Below are 22,147 nucleotides of genomic sequence, written 5' to 3' on the forward strand. Positions count from 1 at the left end.
ATTGTATTATAGTATGCAGTACTCTCTTTAGATCTCAGTGTAAAAAAAGGTGATGGGAGTCCGATATGTTGTGGGGGGGGACTATCAAACTGGTTCAATGAAAGATGGGGGAAAGGCTTTTTTCCTTTGTTCAGTTGAGCGTGATAGAAGTAAGAAGCCAGTTTATTCCATATATTCACAGAGAGCTCCTGCTTATTAGGAGGGCCAGCGAGCTCAGAGGGAAGCAGCAGAGCTTGGCCTGGGGAGGGGGAGGGGAGTTTTTTTTTTTTTTTTAAAGTGAGAAACCTTAAGCCACATCCCCAAGAGACAGCAGCACTGGCCCTGCAGGGCTAAGACAGCTTCTGGGCCAACCGGAGCTCCGTGGTGTTTGATTGACACCGAAGGGATGACAGTCGAGATAAAGAAAAGAAAAAAGCAGAGGAGCCAGTAAAGACTTGTATCCTTCTCCTCTTCTGAAGTGCCGTTGTGATCTTTCCGGTGCCCGTGTGGACTCGGTCAACGAGCCACATCGGGTTCAGAAAGAGGATCTCAGCCCACACAAACTCACCCAAAGAAGAGGCCCGGTCCTCTTAGATAGATACAAAACCATACTATGGTCCTCTCACACATGCATTTGCATACACACACACATGCATCCTCACACACCTCATCGCCAACTTTTTCTAACTCCTGTACTTCTTTCTCTCCTGTTTTGTCATCACAGAGAGCAACATCACAGTGTTACTGGCCAGCAACTCTTCGGAGGTCCTCGAGGGCGATGTGATCCAGTTGATCTGCTCGGTCCACTCCACCACAGGCCCCCTGTCTGTCGTCTGGCAGTGGACGGACAAGCAGGCGACGGCGGCGGCCGTGGAGGTGGCCTCCGTGGACCGGGACGGCACCGTGTGGCACAGCCCCTCCTACAGAGAGCGCTCCAGCTACGGGGAGATCCGCGTGGAGAAGGTGCGGCCCGACACGTTCTCGCTGTCTCTGTACAACGCCCTGCCTGGAGATGAGGGCCAGTACCGCTGCGTAGCCTTTGAGTGGCTTCAAACTGGCACTGAACCAGAGCTGAACTGGGGGAAGATCGGGGAGAAGTCGGCCACCAAGACCGTCGCTGTCAAGACTGTTGGTAAGTCACGGCGACCTGATCTAACCCCAAAATGGTCTTTTTTTTCAAAGTCGGTAAGGTGTAGTGGGGAGGGGGTGCTGTGGGCGCTGCAGCCCCCCCCACTGGCCAGAGAGAAAAACAGTGGAAATGTTACTTCACTAAATGTACCTTTTTAACGGTTTCTGTTCAATTGCTTGTGGATTCATTATTTGGTTCAAATGTTAAAAATCCAGTACATTTGAAGAATAAATATGCATGCCGTTTTCTAATGAGGTTTCCTGACACGACTGCGTGCCTTCACCTTTTAGTCTAGAGGCGCTACTTAAAATAGCTCTGCAGAAAATAACAAAATAGAATATTTATTCACCTGAAATAGTCCTCAACCAACCACATATATATATATATATATATATATATATATATACGTATCCAGGGCAGCCCCCCCCCTACAGAATGTAATTCCCGAATGCATAGTAAGACTCTGACGAGACGGTGGGTCTGCTGCACACATGCACCCTAAATCAAAGAGAAGCACACGGCTCGTGATTTGCTTAAGACTGATGAATGGCGCAGGCAGAACATGCGGTCCACATGGTAGAATACCACATGGTTTATTCATGCGGCGCTCGCTGTTATGACACACACACTCACACCACCTGCCACACATCAGGAGCAGTGCTTTCTGTGACACCCATCATAGATGCACTCTCTCTCACACACACACACACACACACACACACACACACACATGGATTAGCCAGAATTATTAGAATGGAAATGCAGCAGCAATGTGTTTCACAGTCTGTGGGTCTCCTCTGTCAGTGCTGAGTTAAGCTGAACATCCTCGGTACAGGCTGAGGAAGCCACTGGAGCGGAGTAGTGAGGAGCTGGCAGACCAGGAGCACTGGGCTCAATACGCACACACACACACACACACACACACACACACACACACACACACACACACACACACACACACACACACACACACACACACACACACACACACACACACACACACACACACACACACACACACACACACACACACGGATTAGCTCCCTGCAGCAGCACACAGCGGTGCTGCTGCGAAGAGATGTCGGTTTTTAAGTGGCCATTTGTTAAGTTCGGGCAACAACAGAAACATTAGTTTGAGGAACAAGGGACGCATTATGCAAATCGGGGACTGGAAGTCCGAGGCAGCCCGTCGCTCTTCAGTTACACTCCTCGACATCTCCTCCCTCTCTCTCCTCCATGCTTGTTGATCAAAGGATTTTCTAAGCGCGCGCCGTTGTGTGACGGTCAATGTGTGTGTTTTTACTTCGTCTCCGATTTTCATCCTCATTCTTCCCACTTTGGCTTCCAACTTCAGTTTTATTGGAAATAAACTTTGCATGCAGACAGAACTCCTTTTCAACTTTCTTATCTTCTGCTGCTTCTGCCTTCTTCCTTTAGTCTTTGCACCTAATGCATAGAAAAACACTTCACTCTGACCTTTCCTGTTGACTGTGTTTTTCAGAGGCTGAGGCTTGATGTATTATATATGGCCACTGTACCTCAATGTAGACCCTCTGGGGATTGTCTTCTGGGAGCCTTGTGTTTTTTGTTGCCACGGTGAAGACAAAGATGCTTGGTAGAGAGTCTTGTTTCCAGCTGATTGGCTTAAGGGGCCCTCAGGGTGTCTTGGGTGGCAAAAGAAGCCTAAAACACACACACACACACACAAGCCAATGCATAGTAGTCTCCCACTCAATCTTGTATAGTGAACGAAACAAACGCATTCATGTTTATTCACAAAGACAAAGAGACGGAGTTGTATGGGGAATGGATTGGGGTGAAATCGTCTTTTCTACCGCAGAGGCAGGCAGACGCTGAGGAGTAATGGATGGATGGAGGAGGGATGCAGGGAGATGAGAGAGAGTGAGAGGGGGGGAGAGTTATTGTCTATTAGAGAATTATGTCCCCAGGCGGCTGTCCCAGCAGTAGCCAAGTCTGGACAGAAAGCCATTGATTACACACCCTGAAGGACAGCGGGCTTGATGGCTGTCAGAGGAGGAGACAGGTTGAGGGACAAAGAGAAGGTGACGTGGCTGTTGACAAGAACATAGTGGAGAAATCTGCAAAGTCTCAAGGAAAATCATTATCTGATCTGTAAAAAAAAAAAAATCCAGCTTAATCAACATCCCCCTGTCTTTTATGTTTCTAATATGGCACGACAGGGACCAAGGAGTCCATCTCTCTCTCCTGACTCCCTTGCCTTCTTGTGTAGATAAATCTTGGCAATAACATGGAGTTGGGTGAACCTTCTTAGTTAAATGAGGATAGTTAAGACTTGGCAAGGAGTCGGGATGTAGATCGAACATCGGTGCTTAGAGGAAATCTCTCACCTGGGTGTTCCTCGTTTGCATCACCCATTCATTTAGATTTGCACTGTTGAGCATTGAAACACAGACATAGGGTATATAGGACGTGCTTAATGGTTCTATAGGTGCTTAATGATAGCTTGTTGAGAATCAGTCCACAGTGAATACCATCTGTATTTTTACCTGCAGGGGGCTTTGTTCCTCTTGGTAGCCATGCTCAAAAGGAATGTTCCTTCCTGGAAATCCACATCATTTGCTGAGAACGGACTCAATCACCCCGCCAGGCTGTGTTGTGCAATTAAGTGCAATCAGTGGTACTCTACGTGTGAAGGGTTCATCATTAGTCCATTAAAAAATACAATTTTCACACATCCTAACATTTGCTCTCCACTTTCTTCCCCCCATCTAGAGTCCTCCTTCATGGTGTCCGCTTCATCACGGACGCCATCCGTCACGTTCGGCGACTCCTTCGACCTCCTGTGCCTGGTGAAGCCCCGCCACAACCCCCGCGTCCCCACCTCCGTCACCTGGCGCTTCATGCCAGCCGGCTCGGAAGTCGGCGACGAGAGCCAGGGGGAGTTCAAAGACCTGGTGACTTTCACCCGCGAGGGCACGCTGCAGTGGGGGGAGCAGCTGCTGGGGCTGGGCACCCGCACCACCGTGGACCGCTCCCACTCCAACACCAACTTCCGGCTGTCGGTGACCCGCGCCGGGCGCCGCGAGGCGGGCAAATACCAGTGCACCGCCGTCCTGTGGAGAAGGAACTACGACAACAGCTGGAGCAGAGTCGCCAACCGCACCTCCAACCTGCTCGGCATCAGTGTCCTACAGCCAGGTAATGCTGCAGATCCGCTTGCCAGGCAGAGAAACACCTAATTGGAACGGACACAGACCGGCACACAAACAGGAATAAACACCGATTCAAGACACACACACTCACACACACACATGTACACATCGAGTGAATGCAGCAGAGCTTAGAGGATGTCTGCCTGCTCTAATTGCTCTTAGTCTCTGGTTTAGACACTAATTGGATGTGTGTGTGTGTGTGTGTGTGTGTGTGTGTGTGTGTGTGTGTGTGTGTCTGTGTGTGTGTGTGCAGGGTGGAGTCTCCTAATGGAGCCTCATGAATGTATTGCTAAATATCCCACAGGAAGAGAGACAAAACTGAGTGAATGACGTAGAAGAGAGAGAGAGAGATATATATAAAGAGTGAGCGATCTGTCCTTGAACCTTTTCTCCCTCAGCGGAAGCATTAAACTGTCTACACCACCCTCATTGGCCCTCGATGCTGCCACACATACGCAGAGGAAAAAACCCATTCAGACACGTTCCAATTAGTGGCTGAACACAAACAGCAAACACACACAAACGCACACCGGCCCAATTTAGCCCTGTCTGGTGTGCCTCGGCAGTATGATGCTTCAGTTATTCAGGTGAATGTGCCTGAGGCGAATACTCATCCCGTGGATAAAGAAAAGAAAAACCGCTGTAGTCTGGCTTTCAAAGTAGTCCAGCAAAGCATTATAGTACCTGCCATGGTCCAGATTTGTTGGATTTGGCAGGAGGAGTGTGAGCAAGGAGTGTGGGTGGTATGAGAGTTTTCTTCTGTAATGTTAGATTTGTGACCAGGAGCATCGTGTGCATAGATATGTGCAGGGCTTGTGTCTTTGCCTGCCTGCAGGTCCCTTCCATGTTCAGGTGAGGATAAGTAAGAGGCCGTATCGAGTTCAGAGGAAGACTGCGGTGATCAATAACACTTTGAAAGTGAGCCGGTGGAATGTAGTCACAAATACAGTGTTGCCTCTTATTCCCTGCTGCTATCGAGTCGGATGAATGCAAACCGATGTAAACACACACACACACACACACACTCTCGTGCAGAAGCATCCGACTTCAGAGACTTTTACTTGCTTGACTGACTGTGCTCTGACCTCAGCCGTTCACGCAGAACACAGCGTCCCCGGGCCCTTCGCCAGTTATTTGGAGATCGACTTATCACCCTGGATGCTAATTTAGGCAGTCGGGCAGTTTACATTGTTTTACCCGTTTTGCAGGGGAATAAATACTGGGTCCTCCTCCCACTCCCTTTTCCCAACAGCGTCTCCATGACAAAGTGATCGGTTACCTTGGTAATGCCATCAGTATCTGCGACGATGGGATCAGTTTGCCGGCAGAAAAGCCAATCAGTGACCATAACGGTGCGATCATTCTGTGTGTAAGGGCACTACCTCACCAGGGAGGGCGAGTGAGCAATTTCTTTATCTCATAACGACCTGGCTCAGGCGTGTGTGTGTGTGTGTGTGTGTGTGTTTTGTTGTTATGCAGTCAGACCTTCATTTAGACCAGTGATTCATTTGTCAGCATGTAGGATGTCTCTCTCTCTCTGCCTCACGCCTCTCCTCCCCATCTGCCTTTTTCCCTCTCTGTTGTCCTAAATGTTAACCACTCCTGGCTAAACGAGAGGCTGGCATTTTCAGCTCCTCTCTCAAAAGAAGTGGGATAAAGGGGGGAGAGCGTGTGTGTGATGAGGTGTGAGCCAACGCAGCATCTGACCAGATCCATAATTAAGAGACTTACAGTCATGCTTCCAGAGGTACCTGCTCAATATGTATGAGTTGCCTCACCAGCATACGTGTGCATATATATATATATATATATATATATATATATATGCATGTCTACGTTTTTGCATGATTGCCGCTGCAAACGGCGTCCCTCGTGTTGTTCCTCTGAGAGCTTCCATATGCTTACTTAGCATATCGGCAGAAGCCTACCTCACTGCGGACACACGACCGTAGAAGGGCTTCTCTGATGGTCTATTACACCACCATCTTGTCTTCAGAAGCAGGACGCGTGCACACGCCTGACTTAAGACGGTTTGCAAATACCGGAATGCCGCTGCTCATTAAATTAGAGGAGAAACATCAAAAGTGGGGAGTGAAAACGAGCATCAGAAAGGTTGCCCTTGATCCGGCGTCCATGCATCTTAGATTAGCAGTGGCGAAGTTGTTGGATGTAGATTAAAGCGGGTCCTAAACCCACAGAGAAGCAGTCATACGGTCAGCACGGCACTCCCAATTTGCGAGGTGCACGCTGCCCGGGCCTTTGGCTTCCTGTTCCACATCGCATTAGCAGCGCGCCGCCTTCCCCCGGTCCCATGGGTCATATTAGAGGAGTCCCCCGCCATGATCTGCACACGTACACACACATGTAATAGTTTTAATGTTCATTGTGAGGGCAGCCTTGTGCTCGAATCACCCACCACGGACTTCATGCAGGGAACCACAGCGCACACAGGAGCACAAACACCATCATGCTGGTGTACACACAAACATGCAGTCTACACACACTGGGAAGGAGGGGGGTTACCTCCCTGAGCAAAAGTGTAATTATCTTACCTTCAACGCCATACAATATCGGCCCTCACGGCAGAGGATCTCCACAAACACACACACACATAAACACGGCATATACAGCTCCACGTACAGTCGCAGGAATATTAGATTTCACCTGATTGAGTTTTCTCTTTGTCTCTGTCTGAAATACAATAATGGCAAACACATGTTCAGCATGGCAGATCACCGGGGAGAGCCTCAATCTCTACAACACAATCTAATATCATCTACTCATAACTCAAACTACACACACACACACACACACACGGAAGACACGCAAAACTAATTATGCAGAATCTTCCCTAATGGAAGCGGAGTTTAGATTAATGATGGTTTGGGGAGTTCAAGACATTTTTCTCATCATTTGAGTGTGTGGCATGTGCACATTTTGTGCGCGTGTGTGTGTCTGGCATGAGGAGTTGGATATTAAGACCGTCTGGTTATTGGCTGAGCTGGAATGATGATGGTGATGATGGAGGGGGGATGGGATGGGAGGGGGGGGTGTCCCACTTAGAATTTCTCCTCATCTCGACACTCTCACCTACGCTTGCCTGGCTACCTTTCCCTCACACGATCAAACATCATGCCTTCTTTTGTTTTGCTTATTCTTGTTTTGCTCCCTCTCTTTGAATTAGGGAAGAAATGCATCCTACTTTTTTTTTTTTTTCATCTTGTCTTGCCTTATATGCTCTCTCCCTCCTCTCTCATATCGTTTCCTGTGGGTATCTTCCCATTTTAATACGGGCTGGCACCAGCGGATGCCACATGTGCGCTCCCTTTCATGCCAGTGAAGTGTTTGCCACCCAGCCATTACTGATAGCGCTGGCGTCACCGTGGCGATCGGAGATTCCTGCTCATCGGGGCCCCAGATAGGAGCTGCCTGTCTTCATTAAGGCCCGTCCTATCGTCGCTCTCCATCTCTGTCTTCCCTTTTTTTGTTCTCACTCTCCCCATAAGTCTCTTTTAATGTCTTCTTTCCCCTTCACTCTCACTTAGCTGCATGTTTCCTTCCACGCACGCCCCCAGCTTCTTTCTCACTCTTGTGATTTTTTAATATTTTATAATTCCCTGCCTCCCCCACTCACCCCCCCCCCCCCAACCTTCATAATTCTTCTCAATTATGTTTACATTTTTCTTCAAATAGCTTCTTCACCATTGTCAGTATTTCATAAATAATAAGAGCACGGCAGCCACGCTTGTTTGCACACAATAGCGGCTTTATCACGGTGTTATTGTTCGTGTCCGGGTTGTAAATCTTTTCCGGGGCTGCAGCTGATATCATTTTCGGTTCGCCCTCAAACTCACCTGAGGCGGCACTCTGCGTACACAGGCTGCCCGCGTGCCTGCAACACACAACCCGCCTCTCCCACGCACGCAAGTGATCAGAGTGCATGCGTGGTGGTGTTTTTTTTTTTGTCTGCACACGTGCACACGCCGGGGTCGTAACGGGTGATAAATGAAGAGCCTTTGAGGGGGTGCAGTGAAACAGAAAATAATTTCATGAAAGATGTTTGATTAATCACGCCTGTTTTAGACATTCAAGGTCAGGCTCCTTCCCCGTGTCTTCTTCCTCACAAGGGCAAACCCGAACACTCGCTCTCCCTCTGATGCAGGAACACAGGCACATATTTCTGTCAAATCCAATCCGATCCAGGCCTCATTTCCTATTTCAGCCCAAACTAAACAACTACAATGAGATTCTCTGTTGTGTCTCCATCTCTCTTAAGCAGCTGTGTGTGTGCGTGTGTGTGTGTGTGTGTGTGTGTGTGTGTGTGTGTGTGTGTGTGTGTGTGTGTGTGTGTGTGTGTGTGTGTGTGTGTGTGTGTGTGTGTGTGTGTGTGTGTGTGTGTGTGTGTGTGTGTGTGTGTGTGTGTGTGTGTGTGCGTGTGTGCGTGCGTGTCCTGCTGCTGCTGTAATTGAAGTCGTAACTCAGAGCTAGCCACAGTGCTGCTGCTCCCCATGTAAATCAGTGGCTAATAGTAGGAGCAGAGCAGGAGAGGCTCAGCAGTGCCGCCTCTTGAATACATAGACAGACACACACACACACACACACACACACACACACAAGCCTCTAGCCTAAAGTAACTGAATGACCGCTGTTCTCTGTGGTTTAATGCGCATAATGTGTTTTATGATTATCGGCAGGCCCCTTTTCAAACACACACACACACAAGCGTACGCCTCGATCTGTCTCCCCTCCTCGCCATCTTCTTTTGGGCCATTAATCTCCCAGAGTTCTCCTGCCCTGACCCCCCTGTCTCACCCCTCTCTCGTGCATCCGTTCCCCCCGTCGGGCCAGCCTGCGTCCAAGAATCACTTACTCAGACAGGCGAGCAGGGAGAGGGAAAGTGCAGTCAGTGCATCAGTGTATTCGCACCGATGGTAAAGAATAGGGATTGTATGGGTGGAGGCTGCGTGTGTGTGTGTGCGTGTATTGGTGTGTTCACGGCTGCCGTTACGTGCACAGATCCCCTTAATTAGCCCGGCCTTAATGATATTGTAGTGGGAGTTGGAAAGGGAAGGAATGAGGAGTGGTAATATCCCTCTGACACAATGGGATCAGAGATACATCGCAGCCATTAGCATAGGAATTAGGCAGAGGAGCCACTTCTCAGTCAGGGGAACCCCATCCGTCATTGTCTCTGAGTAGCGGCCCGCTCTGACTCCCTGTGACAGAGGTCCAAACGGGGCTGGGCTGTGGATCATTTGTGTGTGTGTGTGTGTGTGTGTGTGTGTGTGTGTGTGTGTGTGTGTGTGTGTGTGTGTGTGTGTGTGTGTGTGTGTGTGTGTGTGTGTGTGTGTGTGTGTGTGTGTGTGTGTGTGTGTGTGTGTGTGTGTGTGTGTGTGTGTGTGTGTGTGTGTGTGTGTGTGTGTGTGTGTGTGTGTGTGTGTGTGTGTGGGTGGGTGGGTGGGTGTGTGTGTGTGTGTGTGTGTGTGTGTGTGTGTGTGTGTGTGTGGCTGCAGAGGTTGACAAGGAGCAGCAAGCCAAAGTAAGCTGTTCTGCAGGGGATCAGGGCGTGTCTAAAGCCCTCAGTCCTGACATGCTCGGGGTCCTGGCCGTGGATTAGCCCGTGGCTGTGCTAATGCTAACGCTAAAGGCGGAGCAGGCAGCCATTAAGACTATAAGTCCTCTGGAGTGGAGCTGGAGAGACTGCCTGCTGCTTTCCCAAAATCCCCCCAGGCGCATGTTCTCACTTTCTGTCTTTTACATCTCTCTCATCTTTTCCAAGGCTCTCTCTCCCTCCCTCTGTACACTCGGCTCTCCCTCCTCGGCTGTTGGTAGGTGTTTGTGAATATCCGTTCAGTTTGGTGATACATCCCTTAACGCTCCTACTTTCCTCCCATCATGTGTTCTTTAAAGAATCTCATCCCTCTCTGTGTGTCTACCGCTCTACTCTTATTCATCCCTCTCATCTCTTTATGTCTCTTTCTCGCCGCTCCTTGCCCACGTTGGCCTCCTTTAACTAAGTGAAAGCGTTAACATCTGTGGCCCAGTGGATATGATGTCAGCTCAGTGGTCATCAAATACATATTAGACCGCATTTAAAGAGACCAGCGCCTTTTTTGTGTTCATACCTCATTTAGGCCCTCATACATATTCATGAACCCACAGGTGAAGCCGCTGAATATTCATGTTAGTGTCAGGCAATTAGTTAAAACGCGATCAGGAGAGAGTGGGCGACTGGTAGCGCAGAAGGGAGGAACGAGGTGATGATTGGTCCAAAAAAAAAAAGGACTGTGATGGAGGGGAAATGGACATTTAGGGCATTAAAAGACTTCACCTGGAGCAGCAGCGTGGAACAGAGGTGGAGAATGAATTGAATTTCCTCTCTACAAAAAGAATAAAGGATAACATTCTTTGATTTGCAATCGCGTGCTGTATTCTCATCCTCTGAACACTCAGCTTGTTTCATAGCTCCTTTGAAGTCATCCAAAAAAAAAAACACTTGTGTGTGTGTGCATGAGCTGTGGTTAGCGAGAGCTGACATACCAACCATAACCGTACACTCCTCCTCCTCCTCCTCCCCCCGAACTCAAGCTTGTTTTCATCTGCTCCGCTTCATGAACAACAGTTTTGTGGGCTTTTGGGGTTTGGTGTGCACTTTATCTGTCTCCCCGTATCAAAACTGGACTGCCGCTTGTAGCCTGTTGTATGCTTACCTCCGCTGATAAATAAAGGAAATAAAGACAGCTCTGTCTCAACTGTGCAGTTCCTGTAGCTATTAAAGGAGACAAATCGGGCACGCATGGCAAGGGGGCGAGACAAGGGGTTCAATGAGCCAATTAGTGACTGTACTGTGTGGGTCTGTGTGTACCGTAATGGCACTACAAACCCAGCAAACTGCTGAAACACAAGTACCTCCAGTGCAGCAGAGATGCCTTAGGGGGAAAGAGCTAGTCTGGCTGGATACAGCTCATATCATGTCTTATTATTATTGTTATTTTTATCATTATTGTTATTGGGCACACCCTGATTCTTAATTTTGATTTCATGTTTTTGTTTATTCTTGTCTGGTGATGTAAACGAAAGGCTCTGGTTTAATTGGGTCTGCCTTCCTTACTTGAAAATCTTAGCCATGCCACGTTGTTCATGGAGACGAGGTTGCCCTGGAAACGACGGAGGCAGGTGATGAGTACGAGACGCTGTCATGATTTATGCTCAAGGCTAACCTCAAAATTGACTTCAAATCCTTTTTTTTTTTTTATTTAATAAAAAAAATAAGCTGACCAAAACGGAGCATTTTTTAAATATTCTGGTGCGTGTAAAATGGGCATGCACTTTTATTCTCACCCAGATTTGACTGTCATGTGAACTAATGCAAAGCAGTGAGACACGGTTTCCAATTACGGATTTGTGTTGCCTTGTTGCTGCACCCTCGAGGCTCATTAAAGAAACACAGCAGCAAAGAACATATGATCGCACTTAAAATAGGTATTGACAGCCTGACACGCAGGAACCCCGGCGCTACTATACACGAACAACGTATGATTGAAGTGGCTTCCTACGCTGGGCCGCCTCCCACAATCTGCCCTCATCAGCACCCTTTATACACAGACTTGTATACATCATATAGAATTTTGAGCCTGTTTTCTGCTGCTTGCGTCAGCAGATGTTGCATTGATGTATATGTGGAGGATGGCTGCGCTGGAAGGAAGAAACCTCACTCTCGGAGGGAATGGACACGTGTCGGAGGATGTGACAGGGCCCGTCTGTGCAGTCGCCGTTCCCTTACTGAGGCGTTTTCACAACCAAAGGATTCAGCAGGGAGTGGCGACTTTAAGGTTGTTTTGGGACATAAAAAAAAATGCATTCTCCTTTATTTCTTTCTTTTTTATTACCAGCCTTTCTGCCGATTGCTCTCCCATTCGTCCCTCTCTCTCTGCTTGAGTGAGCGCTCTGTTACGATTACTTGTAATAGCTCATGATGCTACCTAATAGGGCTTGAATAATTAGCCTGTTTTAGCTTTGAAAAGGCATTTCTGTAAACACTGATGTACGGCAACAGGCTTTCAGCCTCCAGTTTTTCTCCTGGCTGCGGATTCAAACTTCAAATGAGAACGGCGGAGAATTGCTTTGTCCTGTGCCAATCCAATCCTGCATGGTTCTACTTCAGGAGGTTCAGAGGTAATTCTCCTTCAAAAAAAAAGAAAAAAAAGAAGAAGAAGAGAGCCAGGATTCCGCGGGCTCGGCAGTAATTCCGGATGGGGGGAGATTGTCAGGCTTCCTACCATGTCTCTTGTGGGTACCGCGGCAGTGATAACGACTTATTTCAGATGCTCGTGCGAACAGGGTGGTCTGGCGATGCCTGGCAGTCGTACGCCTTTCAAACGCAAGCATACATGCTGTATGTATGTGCAGAATCACAAGCAGCTAGCATTTGAGCACGCGCAGCGATCTGTGAGGGGAAAGGTTTCCAGGTCAGACGGCCGTGACCCTGCAGTCAGTCAGTGATACTAACGTTTATTGTGAGCTCGGAGGGGACGTGACATTGGGAGATAAGCATAGAGAGGAAAATTGAATGGAGTTTTATATGACTTGTTTCAGTAAATCAAACAAAAAACATGTTTTACAAATCCTGGTCAAGGCTGCGAATTGTTTGAAAGTTGTCGCACCAATTTGAGTTTTTTATTTTTTTATTTTTCATTGACAAAAGAAGCAATCATTGTCAAGAAGTTTGTCTTACACATTCACATCTCCAAGTCTGGTTAACGAATACTTGAAAGAGATGAATCTGAGTCAGAATTGAGTGAAAGCTTTTGAACATGAAATATCCATATAGTCCAATTTACATCCAATCCATTAAACTATAGGCTGCAATTGATGGGCGCCTTGTGCAAATGTGCATAGTAGGGGTGGGTAAAAATATCTATACGGGAATATATCGCGTGTTGTGAATGCAGTACTTTATCCTTTTTCATTTTATTTTCAATATTTATTCCAGTAAATTTCATGGGAATTAATAAAATGGAGAGGCTGTTTTGAATGAAACAGTTTTGACTCAATTTGTCCTCTGATCAATATCATCTGATGTACATATACAGGTACTTGTGTTTTCATCTTTATTTAGATCGCAATATCGTGATACGTATCGTATCATGACCAAAGTATCGTGATGCGTATCGTATCGTGACCAAAGTATCGTGATACGTATCGTATCGTGAGGTTCTTGCCAATACTCGACCCTAGTGCATAGATTTTATTGGTTTACCATGATGTGTTTTTGTTTTTTATTCCTCTCGTGTCTGCGGTAGGGGTGGCAACATGACATCCCGCAATTGTCCACTGCTTAGATCAATTAAGAGAATTTGTTTCCCCCAAATTGACCTCGGCCAACAAACAACTCACGGCTCGCCGGCGGTGCGCCAACGCTAGAAAGTGCTGCCAATCAAATCGTTATTGCCGAGGATAACGTTGCTGTGAGAGATGCACGTTTGCACGGAATCATTCTACAGTTATTCAAGATGCGTTTGAGTGCAGGAAAATACACCTGAGATTATAATAGTTTGAAACAAATCATGGACTGTCATGCTTAAGAATTGTATGGTGTAAATCATTGTTTTTATTGTGACCCCATGTTTTGTGTGTGTGTGTGTGTGTGTGTTCTTCATGCCCTGTGCTGAACTAATCACCCCCCCTCCCCCCCAAGCGTTTTACAGTGGGGCCGTGGCCACAGTCACCCCTGATGTACCTGCAGCTAATCCTATCCCACAGCCGATGTCTCTGTAACCAACCCTGTCACAGCACTCAGGGCAGCCTCACCTCCATCCTGACATCTCAGTCACACCTCTCCATCATCTCCTCCTTCTCTTATCTCTTCTCTTCCAGTCCCTGCTTGACTTCATATAAATGTGCTCCTTCTATCTCCTCACATTCTGGCAGACTGTCAGACCTCCTGTCCCGCTTTTTTTTTTCTTTCTTTCTTGTATCCCACCTAATAATATCCATAGCCCAACTTTACAAACCCCCTTCACCCTCGTCTCCTCTGCTGTTCAAGATCTTACGTTACATTTGTCCTTTGATTCCTACAGACCTACCACCCCCTCAACTTTGATATCCCTGACATTCTTCTTTCCCCCGTATCTCTTTCTTTGTCTCTGTCACCACCCTCGCACCACTGTCTTTTCCTGCCCCGCTGCCACCAGAAATAAACCCAGCTACGGGTCGTCTGTCACCAGACAGAAATTGCATTGTGTACCTGTCACCGGTGCTCACATTCCCCTGCACCCAAAGGAATGACTGTCTTTTTTTCTCCCCTTTCCTCCCTCCTCATTCTTTGCAGAGAGCAAGCTGCGAGTGCAAAAGACCAACCAGTCTCAGGTGTACCTGGAGGACAGTCGCGTCAGGATCAATTGCTCCATCAGCTCCCAGACCAGCCAGGACTCCCAGCACGCCGTCCTGTGGTACGTGAGGCGCGCGACCGGCTCCGAGGCCGACGAGCTGCTGCTGAGGATCGAACGCTCGGGGGCCTTCGAGTACGGCGCCTACGCGGAAGAGGAGAGGCTGCGGCGGCGAGTGCAGGCCGAGAGGCTGTCCCCCCGCCTCTACGTGCTGACGCTGAACCGGGCGGAGAACAGCGATTCTGGGACATACTACTGCCTGGTGGAGGAGTGGCTGAGTGACCCAGATGGAGCCTGGTACCGGCTCTCCAGGGAGTCCTCGGGGTTCACGCAGGTTCTGGTCAGGCAGCCAGGTGAGCAAGCGGTCAGAGCTGTTTGTCTTAAACAAGTGCTTATTTATTCCCACTGCAGGGAACCAGTTAAACATTGTCCATCCACCCCCTCCAAATGGCCTTGCCCTGGCCACTCCCACATTCTCTGCTCAAGGCCGTCTCGCTCTGATGACTTTACACCTGTCCTGGGCAGAGCACAGGTGGCAAAGAAACGGGTTGAAGTCATGCCATCTGTCATAGAAGGAATAGAGGAGAATCTAATCCTCCTGTCCAGTACTCAAAATCAAAAGCATTGATGTAAATACTGCCACTAAAACCCTGACATCCTGCAGCCTAAAGAACTCTCGATTTCTCTCCTGAATTTCCCCCGAGCTCCTTTATTCACACATTCATGATCACATGCTCCTTTACAGTCTAGCTCTTGTTTTTTTTTACGAGTATATTCTACGCACCGGCTGAAGGTGACTTATCTCAGCCGTCAAAGAGAGCACTGTTCATCTGCCAGGTGTTTATAATGCAGATAGGGCACCTGTCCAACTAGAACTCTGGTCACAGCGAGGCTGGCAGGGAAAAGACGGGGAAGCCACTCCTTAAACGACCCATACAAATGCAGAATATGGAATATGTGGGAATATATGCACCTTATATTAGCCTAATTTCAACTCAAATGTTAACACATGGTTGTTAGTGTAACTTCTCCTGGGGCCTGAGTTAATATTTATCATAAGGTAAAGTATATTATACATAAACATGTAGGTTTTAAATTTTAATGATCCATTAAGATCCACATATGATTAATAGAATATGCTGTACAAATAGCATGGATATTTAAAAAGCTGCTAAAAAATGCATCCAGCAAGGAAGCCGTCCAGGAATCTGCCTGTCGTGAGGAGAGATGAGGAGAGATGAGTGCCAACACTCGCCTTTTCCTCCCGCCCTCCTGCTGTCCTCTCTGTTACTCATGTTGCTCTAACAAGGAGACCACTCCAAACTGTGTGTGTGTTTGAGCACCCCGAGCGAGCCAGGTCTTCACTGCCATCTTTTTTTATTTTATTTTTTTATAACCACAGTGAAACTGGGTCATTGTACCAACCCTGAAGGGTGTATCATTCCCATACAGACAGACAGACAGACACGCTGGCCTTGGGGTTGGATCTAACCTTGCTGGAAAGCTTAAAGACTGGCGATAGCTGTAGGTTTTGTCTTCCGTTTACACATTTTTGAAAGTTTGGTGTCCCTGTTTGCTGACCCATTTGACGTTTCGTGTTGTTTGCAGTATTAAGTTGAAGTGCCTACCACAATTCCCCATAGGCCGAGCATCTTTAAATTGCTTGTTTTGTCTGTTCAACAGTCCAAAACACAGAGATGTTCATTCTAGAAAATACATCAGGAATTACTCACATTTGAGAAGTTTGAACCAGCAAAAGTTTGCCTTGATTACTCAAATGATGAATCACTTTTTAATGACATTATCTACCATATCTGGTTTAAATAGGTTCCCAAATAGCCACAGTTAATGTCATTTTGACTAAACATTGTGCTATGGTGCCTGATTTCCCCAAGAAATGCTGTGAATGTCAATACATTTCCACTCTTCTGCCCCCCATCTGTCTCTCTTTCCTATCTTCTCCGCAGAGATCCGACTGCAGGTGGAGGAGCTGGAGACCAACGTGACCGTGGAAGAGTCCACCTCCATCCGACTGGGCTGTAGCATTCCCTCCCAGTCGTCCCGAGAGTCCCGCTTCTCCGTGTCCTGGTACGTGGAGCGTCCCGAGGACGAGGTGGACGAGGAGCAGCCGGGCGAGGACGAGAGGGAGTGCGTGTTCTCCATCGGCCACGACGCCGTGTTCGGCAACGGGAACTGCAGCCCCCGGGAGGAGCCGGGGCCCAATTCCCGCCTGCAGTTTGAGAGGATGACCTCGGACCAGTACAGCCTGACCATTCAAGGGGCGCGGCCGACAGACGCGGGCCGATACTACTGCCACGTGGAGGAGTGGCTTCTCAACCCGCGCAACGCCTGGTACCGCCTGGCCACCAACAACTCTGGGTTCACCATCGTCAACGTGATGCAGCAAGGTAAGTCCTCAATTAGCTAAAATCCTCTAATGTTCTCTGATAGCAGGTGAAAATGAACACTGTGACAAAACTCGTATCAATGGCTGTCGTCTAATATTATACCGGCAATTTAAAACCGGGGAGCTTCTCCACAGATAGAACAGGATGTAATTAACTGCTGCTTCTTTGGATGTTTCGTCTCACGGTAACACTGTCATATTGCGCAATCCTAATAGGTCCTCTGCGTTAGAGTATCTGTATTATGGGCCAATTAAAGAGCTCTCAGGTATATTATGTGTCATCTTTGGATGATCTGGCTTCCCCCACTCGCAGCATTCATTTTAAAGGAGCTCAGTTAACGGCAGAGCCGGAGACGGCCCCCCCGGTGTTAAGTATTGAAAAGCAGCGCCGGGATCTAAAGATGTCAAACGGATTCATTCACCAGTGTAAACAACCGGATGAATATCATCCGTAACTGTGAGAAGGGCATTCTACACGACACACAATTTAAAGTACATTTCAGTTTGTTTTTTTACTTTTTTTTTACTGTTTAGTTACTTCAGGGCCGCTTTTGCATCCGTGAAAAACGTTGATTCGTCTGTTTCTCTGTCGACAGAGTCCAACCTCCAGTCCGTGGTGTGCGCCAACGACTCCCTCTTCTACTTCGTCTTCTTCTACCCCTTCCCCATCTTCGGCATCCTCCTCATCGCCCTGCTGCTGGTGCGCTACAAGAGCCGCAACAACAGCAAGAGCCAGGAGGGCAAGAACGGCGCCCCCCTCCTGTGGATTAAAGAACCTCACCTCAGTTACTCTCCCACCTGCCTCGACCCGCCCGCGCTCAGCCTGCACCCCGGCTCGGTCGACTAAGCGAGGGTCCTATAGCCCCCTCCTCCCCCCCCCACCCCTCACGCACATTGAGGTTCTAGCCAACATAATGCCAGGGAGCAGATCTGGACTCCACCTTCAGACCCTACTGTCGTTCACTGCTGTGTTGAATTAGTCAGTTTAAAAATCCCTACCCTGGTGGCTGTCTGTTTTACGTTAACTGTGTGTGTGTGTGTGTGTGTGTGTGTGTGTGTGTGCGTGTGTGTGTGTGTGTGTGCGTGTGTGTGTGTGTAGGCTGGAATGTGTGTGCCATGTTAGCACGATCACGTGTGCGAGCGGCGAATTGAAGGACAAAGAGAGTAACGGGAGCCTCTCTCACTTTTGTTTTCTGTGAAACTCATAGCTGCATTCTGTTTTTTATTACTCCGAATATTTGTCTATTTTTCAAGAGAGAGAGAGAAAGAGAGAGAGAGACACAAACAAACAAACAAAACTGCGCACTTGAGATCATCGGCCAATCCGGGAAGAACATTTAAGAGAGGGAACTCTATCATCGACTCCGGCAACTGAGTGGATGCCAAAAAAATGAAAAAAAAGTCTCCGCACCGATTCCAAGAGCAGCCGCAGCCTGGCCCACTATGTTGGTTGCCATGGTGATCCTCCGTGCTCACTGACTCAGTCCGCGGCCGATGACTTGGTTGCCAGCCTGCATTGGAGACAAAGGCAAGGACACACAAGTCTGTGTCCTAAGTGAGGATGTGCGATGGCCCACCTGCCTCCACAATGAATTTGCCTTGGCAGGCCGGACCAGGTCCTCTTGCACCACTTAAACACTGCCAGACACTCTGGCCTTAGTGAGAGACCGCTCCGCTCTTTTACCCTCCTCCTCCTCCTCTCCGAACAGACACACACAGAGAAAGAGAGGGGGGGGGATGTCGGAAATGATGGTGAGTAAATGAACAGCTCTCTCCTGCTGAGGATATATGGACTTTGATATAAGGTTGTTGTTGTTTTTTAGTTCGTTTTTTATTTTTTGTGTGTCAAGACCTCCTTATTTCCACACTGTTCTCTGCACCTGATGTTTGAAGTTTTAAAGTGAGATTGGTTTTGGAAGCGGATTGTAAATATGTCTGCTCACCTCCCGCTGTGTGTTTATCGGCCTTGAGGGCAAGAAGGGTCGTTTTTACACTTGTGTTTAATCAGTTGAATTGTCCTACTTAAACGACACAGCCGGGGGTTATTGACTGAAATTAAATTATTGCACATTTCTTTACGTTTGCCCAGGACGACCACTCCATCCAGTCTTTAAAAGATCTCACAAGATGCATATTAGATTAAAAAGAAGAAGACTTTTGATTCGTTAAGAGCCACGCTGTAGATTTCCATGTGTAGTTAAACACTTAAAAACTGCACATCATAAGGCAACAAATTGATGGCCGGGGGCAAGTGTTTGACTTTCATGCTTATTTTAAAGATTTTTCTATTTATTGTTTTTTTTACTACTTTGCATAGCTTTGTAAATTTTTTCTTTCTTTTTTTTTTTTTTGCTTTGAAATTCTCTAAGAAATTGTGCTGTTTGTGTTGCCAGGCAACTGCACAAAGCAGATTATGTCAATAGCCTGTGTGTTGGCAATGTGGTAGATGTAGAAATGCTAGATTTGTCCTGCGCATTGCAGTCTGTAGCATTTCATACCAGGTTGTCAAGTTTGGTCAGTGTCAAAACACTGTATATCTATTACCTATAATGAAAATTACTGTGGCTTTTACGTGTACAATAGTTGAACAGGCGAGTCACAAAAATGAATTCACTTAAATGCTTTTTTTTTTTTTTTTTTTTTTTTTGCCTGAGTCGCGTTTATTTAGTGAAATGTGATGTAACACCCAGGTAGGATGTTTGATCAAAGAACCGAACTGTTACAACATCTTCCAATCATGGATTCTAGCTCGAAGGCGTCGTCCTCGGCGCCGCTGATGCAAGGCGGCGGGGTTGGACACCTGCGTCACCTTCCCTGGAATGCGTCAAAGCGGGAGAGGTTGTGAAGTTCTCCACCCACCCTGGGCCGAACCCTTTCACTGCCAGACTGGACTGACTGATGAGAACTCGTCTCAAATCGTGTCAACATGTATATTGCATGACAATACTGCAGGAGGAATTTTGATGTTTTGTAAACTTTGAACCCTTTGAGCATTGTGTTTGTGTGACAAAGCAGTGCCCCTCCCCCCTCCCTTCCACCAACTTCCTGCGTCGACACAAAGCCCAGTCCCCCTCGTCATCTACAACATGACTGCCAGTTCCAGATGCCCTTTGGAGACTTGTGAAGTAATCTATTTCAAGAATGGCTGTTGTGGAGATTGTGTTTAATATTATTGCTCATAATTGTCTTTTTAATGCTTTGCTTTTATGCACTTCATTAAACAGATTTATGTCCAAAAGACAAAAAACAAAAAAAAGAAGCCAAAAGTACGTAGCTGATACTGACACGAGCCACCGAGTTCTGAGATTTCAACTTCCTTCACTGTTTTTCAAGGTAACCAGTCCGTTTCATGTAGACCGCCCACTATTCCACGCCGACTAACGCTGGAGCTGTTTAGGACGGGGAGGGGGGGGTTTAGCAATGTGATGTACATGCAGCAAATTCAGCTACAACTAGATCGATCAGTGTCTTCAAAGGAAAGGTTAAGCTGTCTAATCGACGTGTTTACAGAGTGATTTCAAGGGTACGAGGTGCCGGACAGAGACGAGTATTACACCGGCTGCATATTGCATCTACTAATGAACTTAACGAGGCAACATTTTGACCATCAAAGTCTTTTTTTATGTGGCAAACTGGAAATTCAGCTACAATTACAAGAAAAACAAAAATGTATCCACTATATACATAAACTCATAGCCTTAGAATGTATACTATATTCTGTATAATACACATTTTTGACAAATGTACAATGACAGAAATATGCTGTGCATGAGAAAAATGAATTTGTGGTAAGTTGTGATCTCCTCGTTGGCGGCGGAGTTGTCCTTCTCTTTGTACATATCACCTGTTTTTCTCACTTAAGGGTGTTTGCCTGACGAAAACTTTTCTCGGTCAAAATGTTGCCTCATTAAACTGCAATATTCAGCGCGTGGACTACCTCTCTTTTTTCTCTCCATTATAAACAGTCTTTAGCCTCCTGTTGATTTCTGATGTGATGCTCCTGCAAGACAGAGCGTATATATATATCAAAAACAGCAGGAAAGCCATTCTCCGGCCCGACGAGGAATAATTGATGGAGCCGTCGGAAAGCTCTTGTGTGCTTTGACAGTAATGGTTGGATATCTTATTGACTTGCGTTGGCAGTCGATGCTAATAGGGAGCTGATTTTATTTTTCATAAACAAAAAGGAGGGAAAAAAAAGGAAGAAAAAAAAAACTACTGGAGAGTGTTTATTGGCTGAATGATTGCATTTTATACACCTTGAACATTCCCACAGATGCAGGTTGTGAAATGGTGCCACTGAACCGCTGAGTCAGCATCAGTGTGTAAAAATCACCCCAACGAACATTTCATTTCATCTTTCTAGACGTTTGGGTCGGGATGTGCAGGCCGCAGTGTGTGATGTCACAGTGCCGCCGCCACCAACGGGGCTGTACAGTTGAACCCTGAGTGGTGTCTTTTTTTTTTTTTTTTTTTTTGTAGTTCTAATATTAATACCATCTATAGCTGCCTCCCGAGATTCCTCAGAGCGTTCTGACTGCGTTGTAGCTGTGTTTTGAGGGCTGCATGTATTGGCTGTGTGCTGGCTCCAGATTTAGGTGTAACATAGTTTGTGGTGATGTTTTCAGTTCAGCCAGTGATGCTTTATTTTCAGTGATGTATTTTTATATGACCATGGGTTACATTTTTTTTTTTTTTTTTTTTCATTTGTTATTCTATCAAATAGTTGCCATTGTGACCATTGAAAAGGCACTTTGCTATTGTCGGTTTATCGCAATAAAATACATTCAGTGCATCTTCCTGCTTTGCTTCCAACTATATGCATTTTGCAGTATTTGGACATCCAGTGTTGTTATGTGCGTTAGCCGTGAACTCGAGGTGAACGCCCTGCCAGTAGCTCGGTCCTATTGAGTCTGCGTCGGACTTTGACCTCTGAGGGTTTATTTACTCCGAGTAAAGTTGGGTTTTTGTGTTTGTATGTGTGTTTTGGGTCGGAGGATAAATTATGCTTAGAGGGCCTCCTGCAAGTTAACCAGGCTCTTGTTTGACA

At 47.1% G+C, this 22,147-nt stretch overlaps 1 protein-coding gene across 1 annotated transcript in view; it reads left to right on the forward strand.

The window, feature by feature from the left end:
- Positions 1–22,056, forward strand: part of igsf3 (immunoglobulin superfamily, member 3) — a 61,691-nt gene extending 39,635 nt beyond the window's left edge. Inside the window, exons 5-9 of the mRNA XM_084023287.1 lie at positions 704–1,111; positions 3,863–4,288; positions 14,633–15,043; positions 16,658–17,098; positions 17,694–22,056. Coding sequence (XP_083879413.1) covers positions 704–1,111; positions 3,863–4,288; positions 14,633–15,043; positions 16,658–17,098; positions 17,694–17,944 — 1,937 coding nt within the window. The 3' untranslated portion in view covers positions 17,945–22,056. The remainder of the gene's footprint in view (positions 1–703; positions 1,112–3,862; positions 4,289–14,632; positions 15,044–16,657; positions 17,099–17,693) is intronic.
- Positions 22,057–22,147: the final 91 nt, after the last annotated feature.

The sequence above is a fragment of the Eutrigla gurnardus genome (assembly GCF_963514095.1).
Source record: "Eutrigla gurnardus genome assembly, chromosome: 12".
In the NCBI taxonomy this organism is placed as follows: domain Eukaryota; kingdom Metazoa; phylum Chordata; class Actinopteri; order Perciformes; family Triglidae; genus Eutrigla; species Eutrigla gurnardus.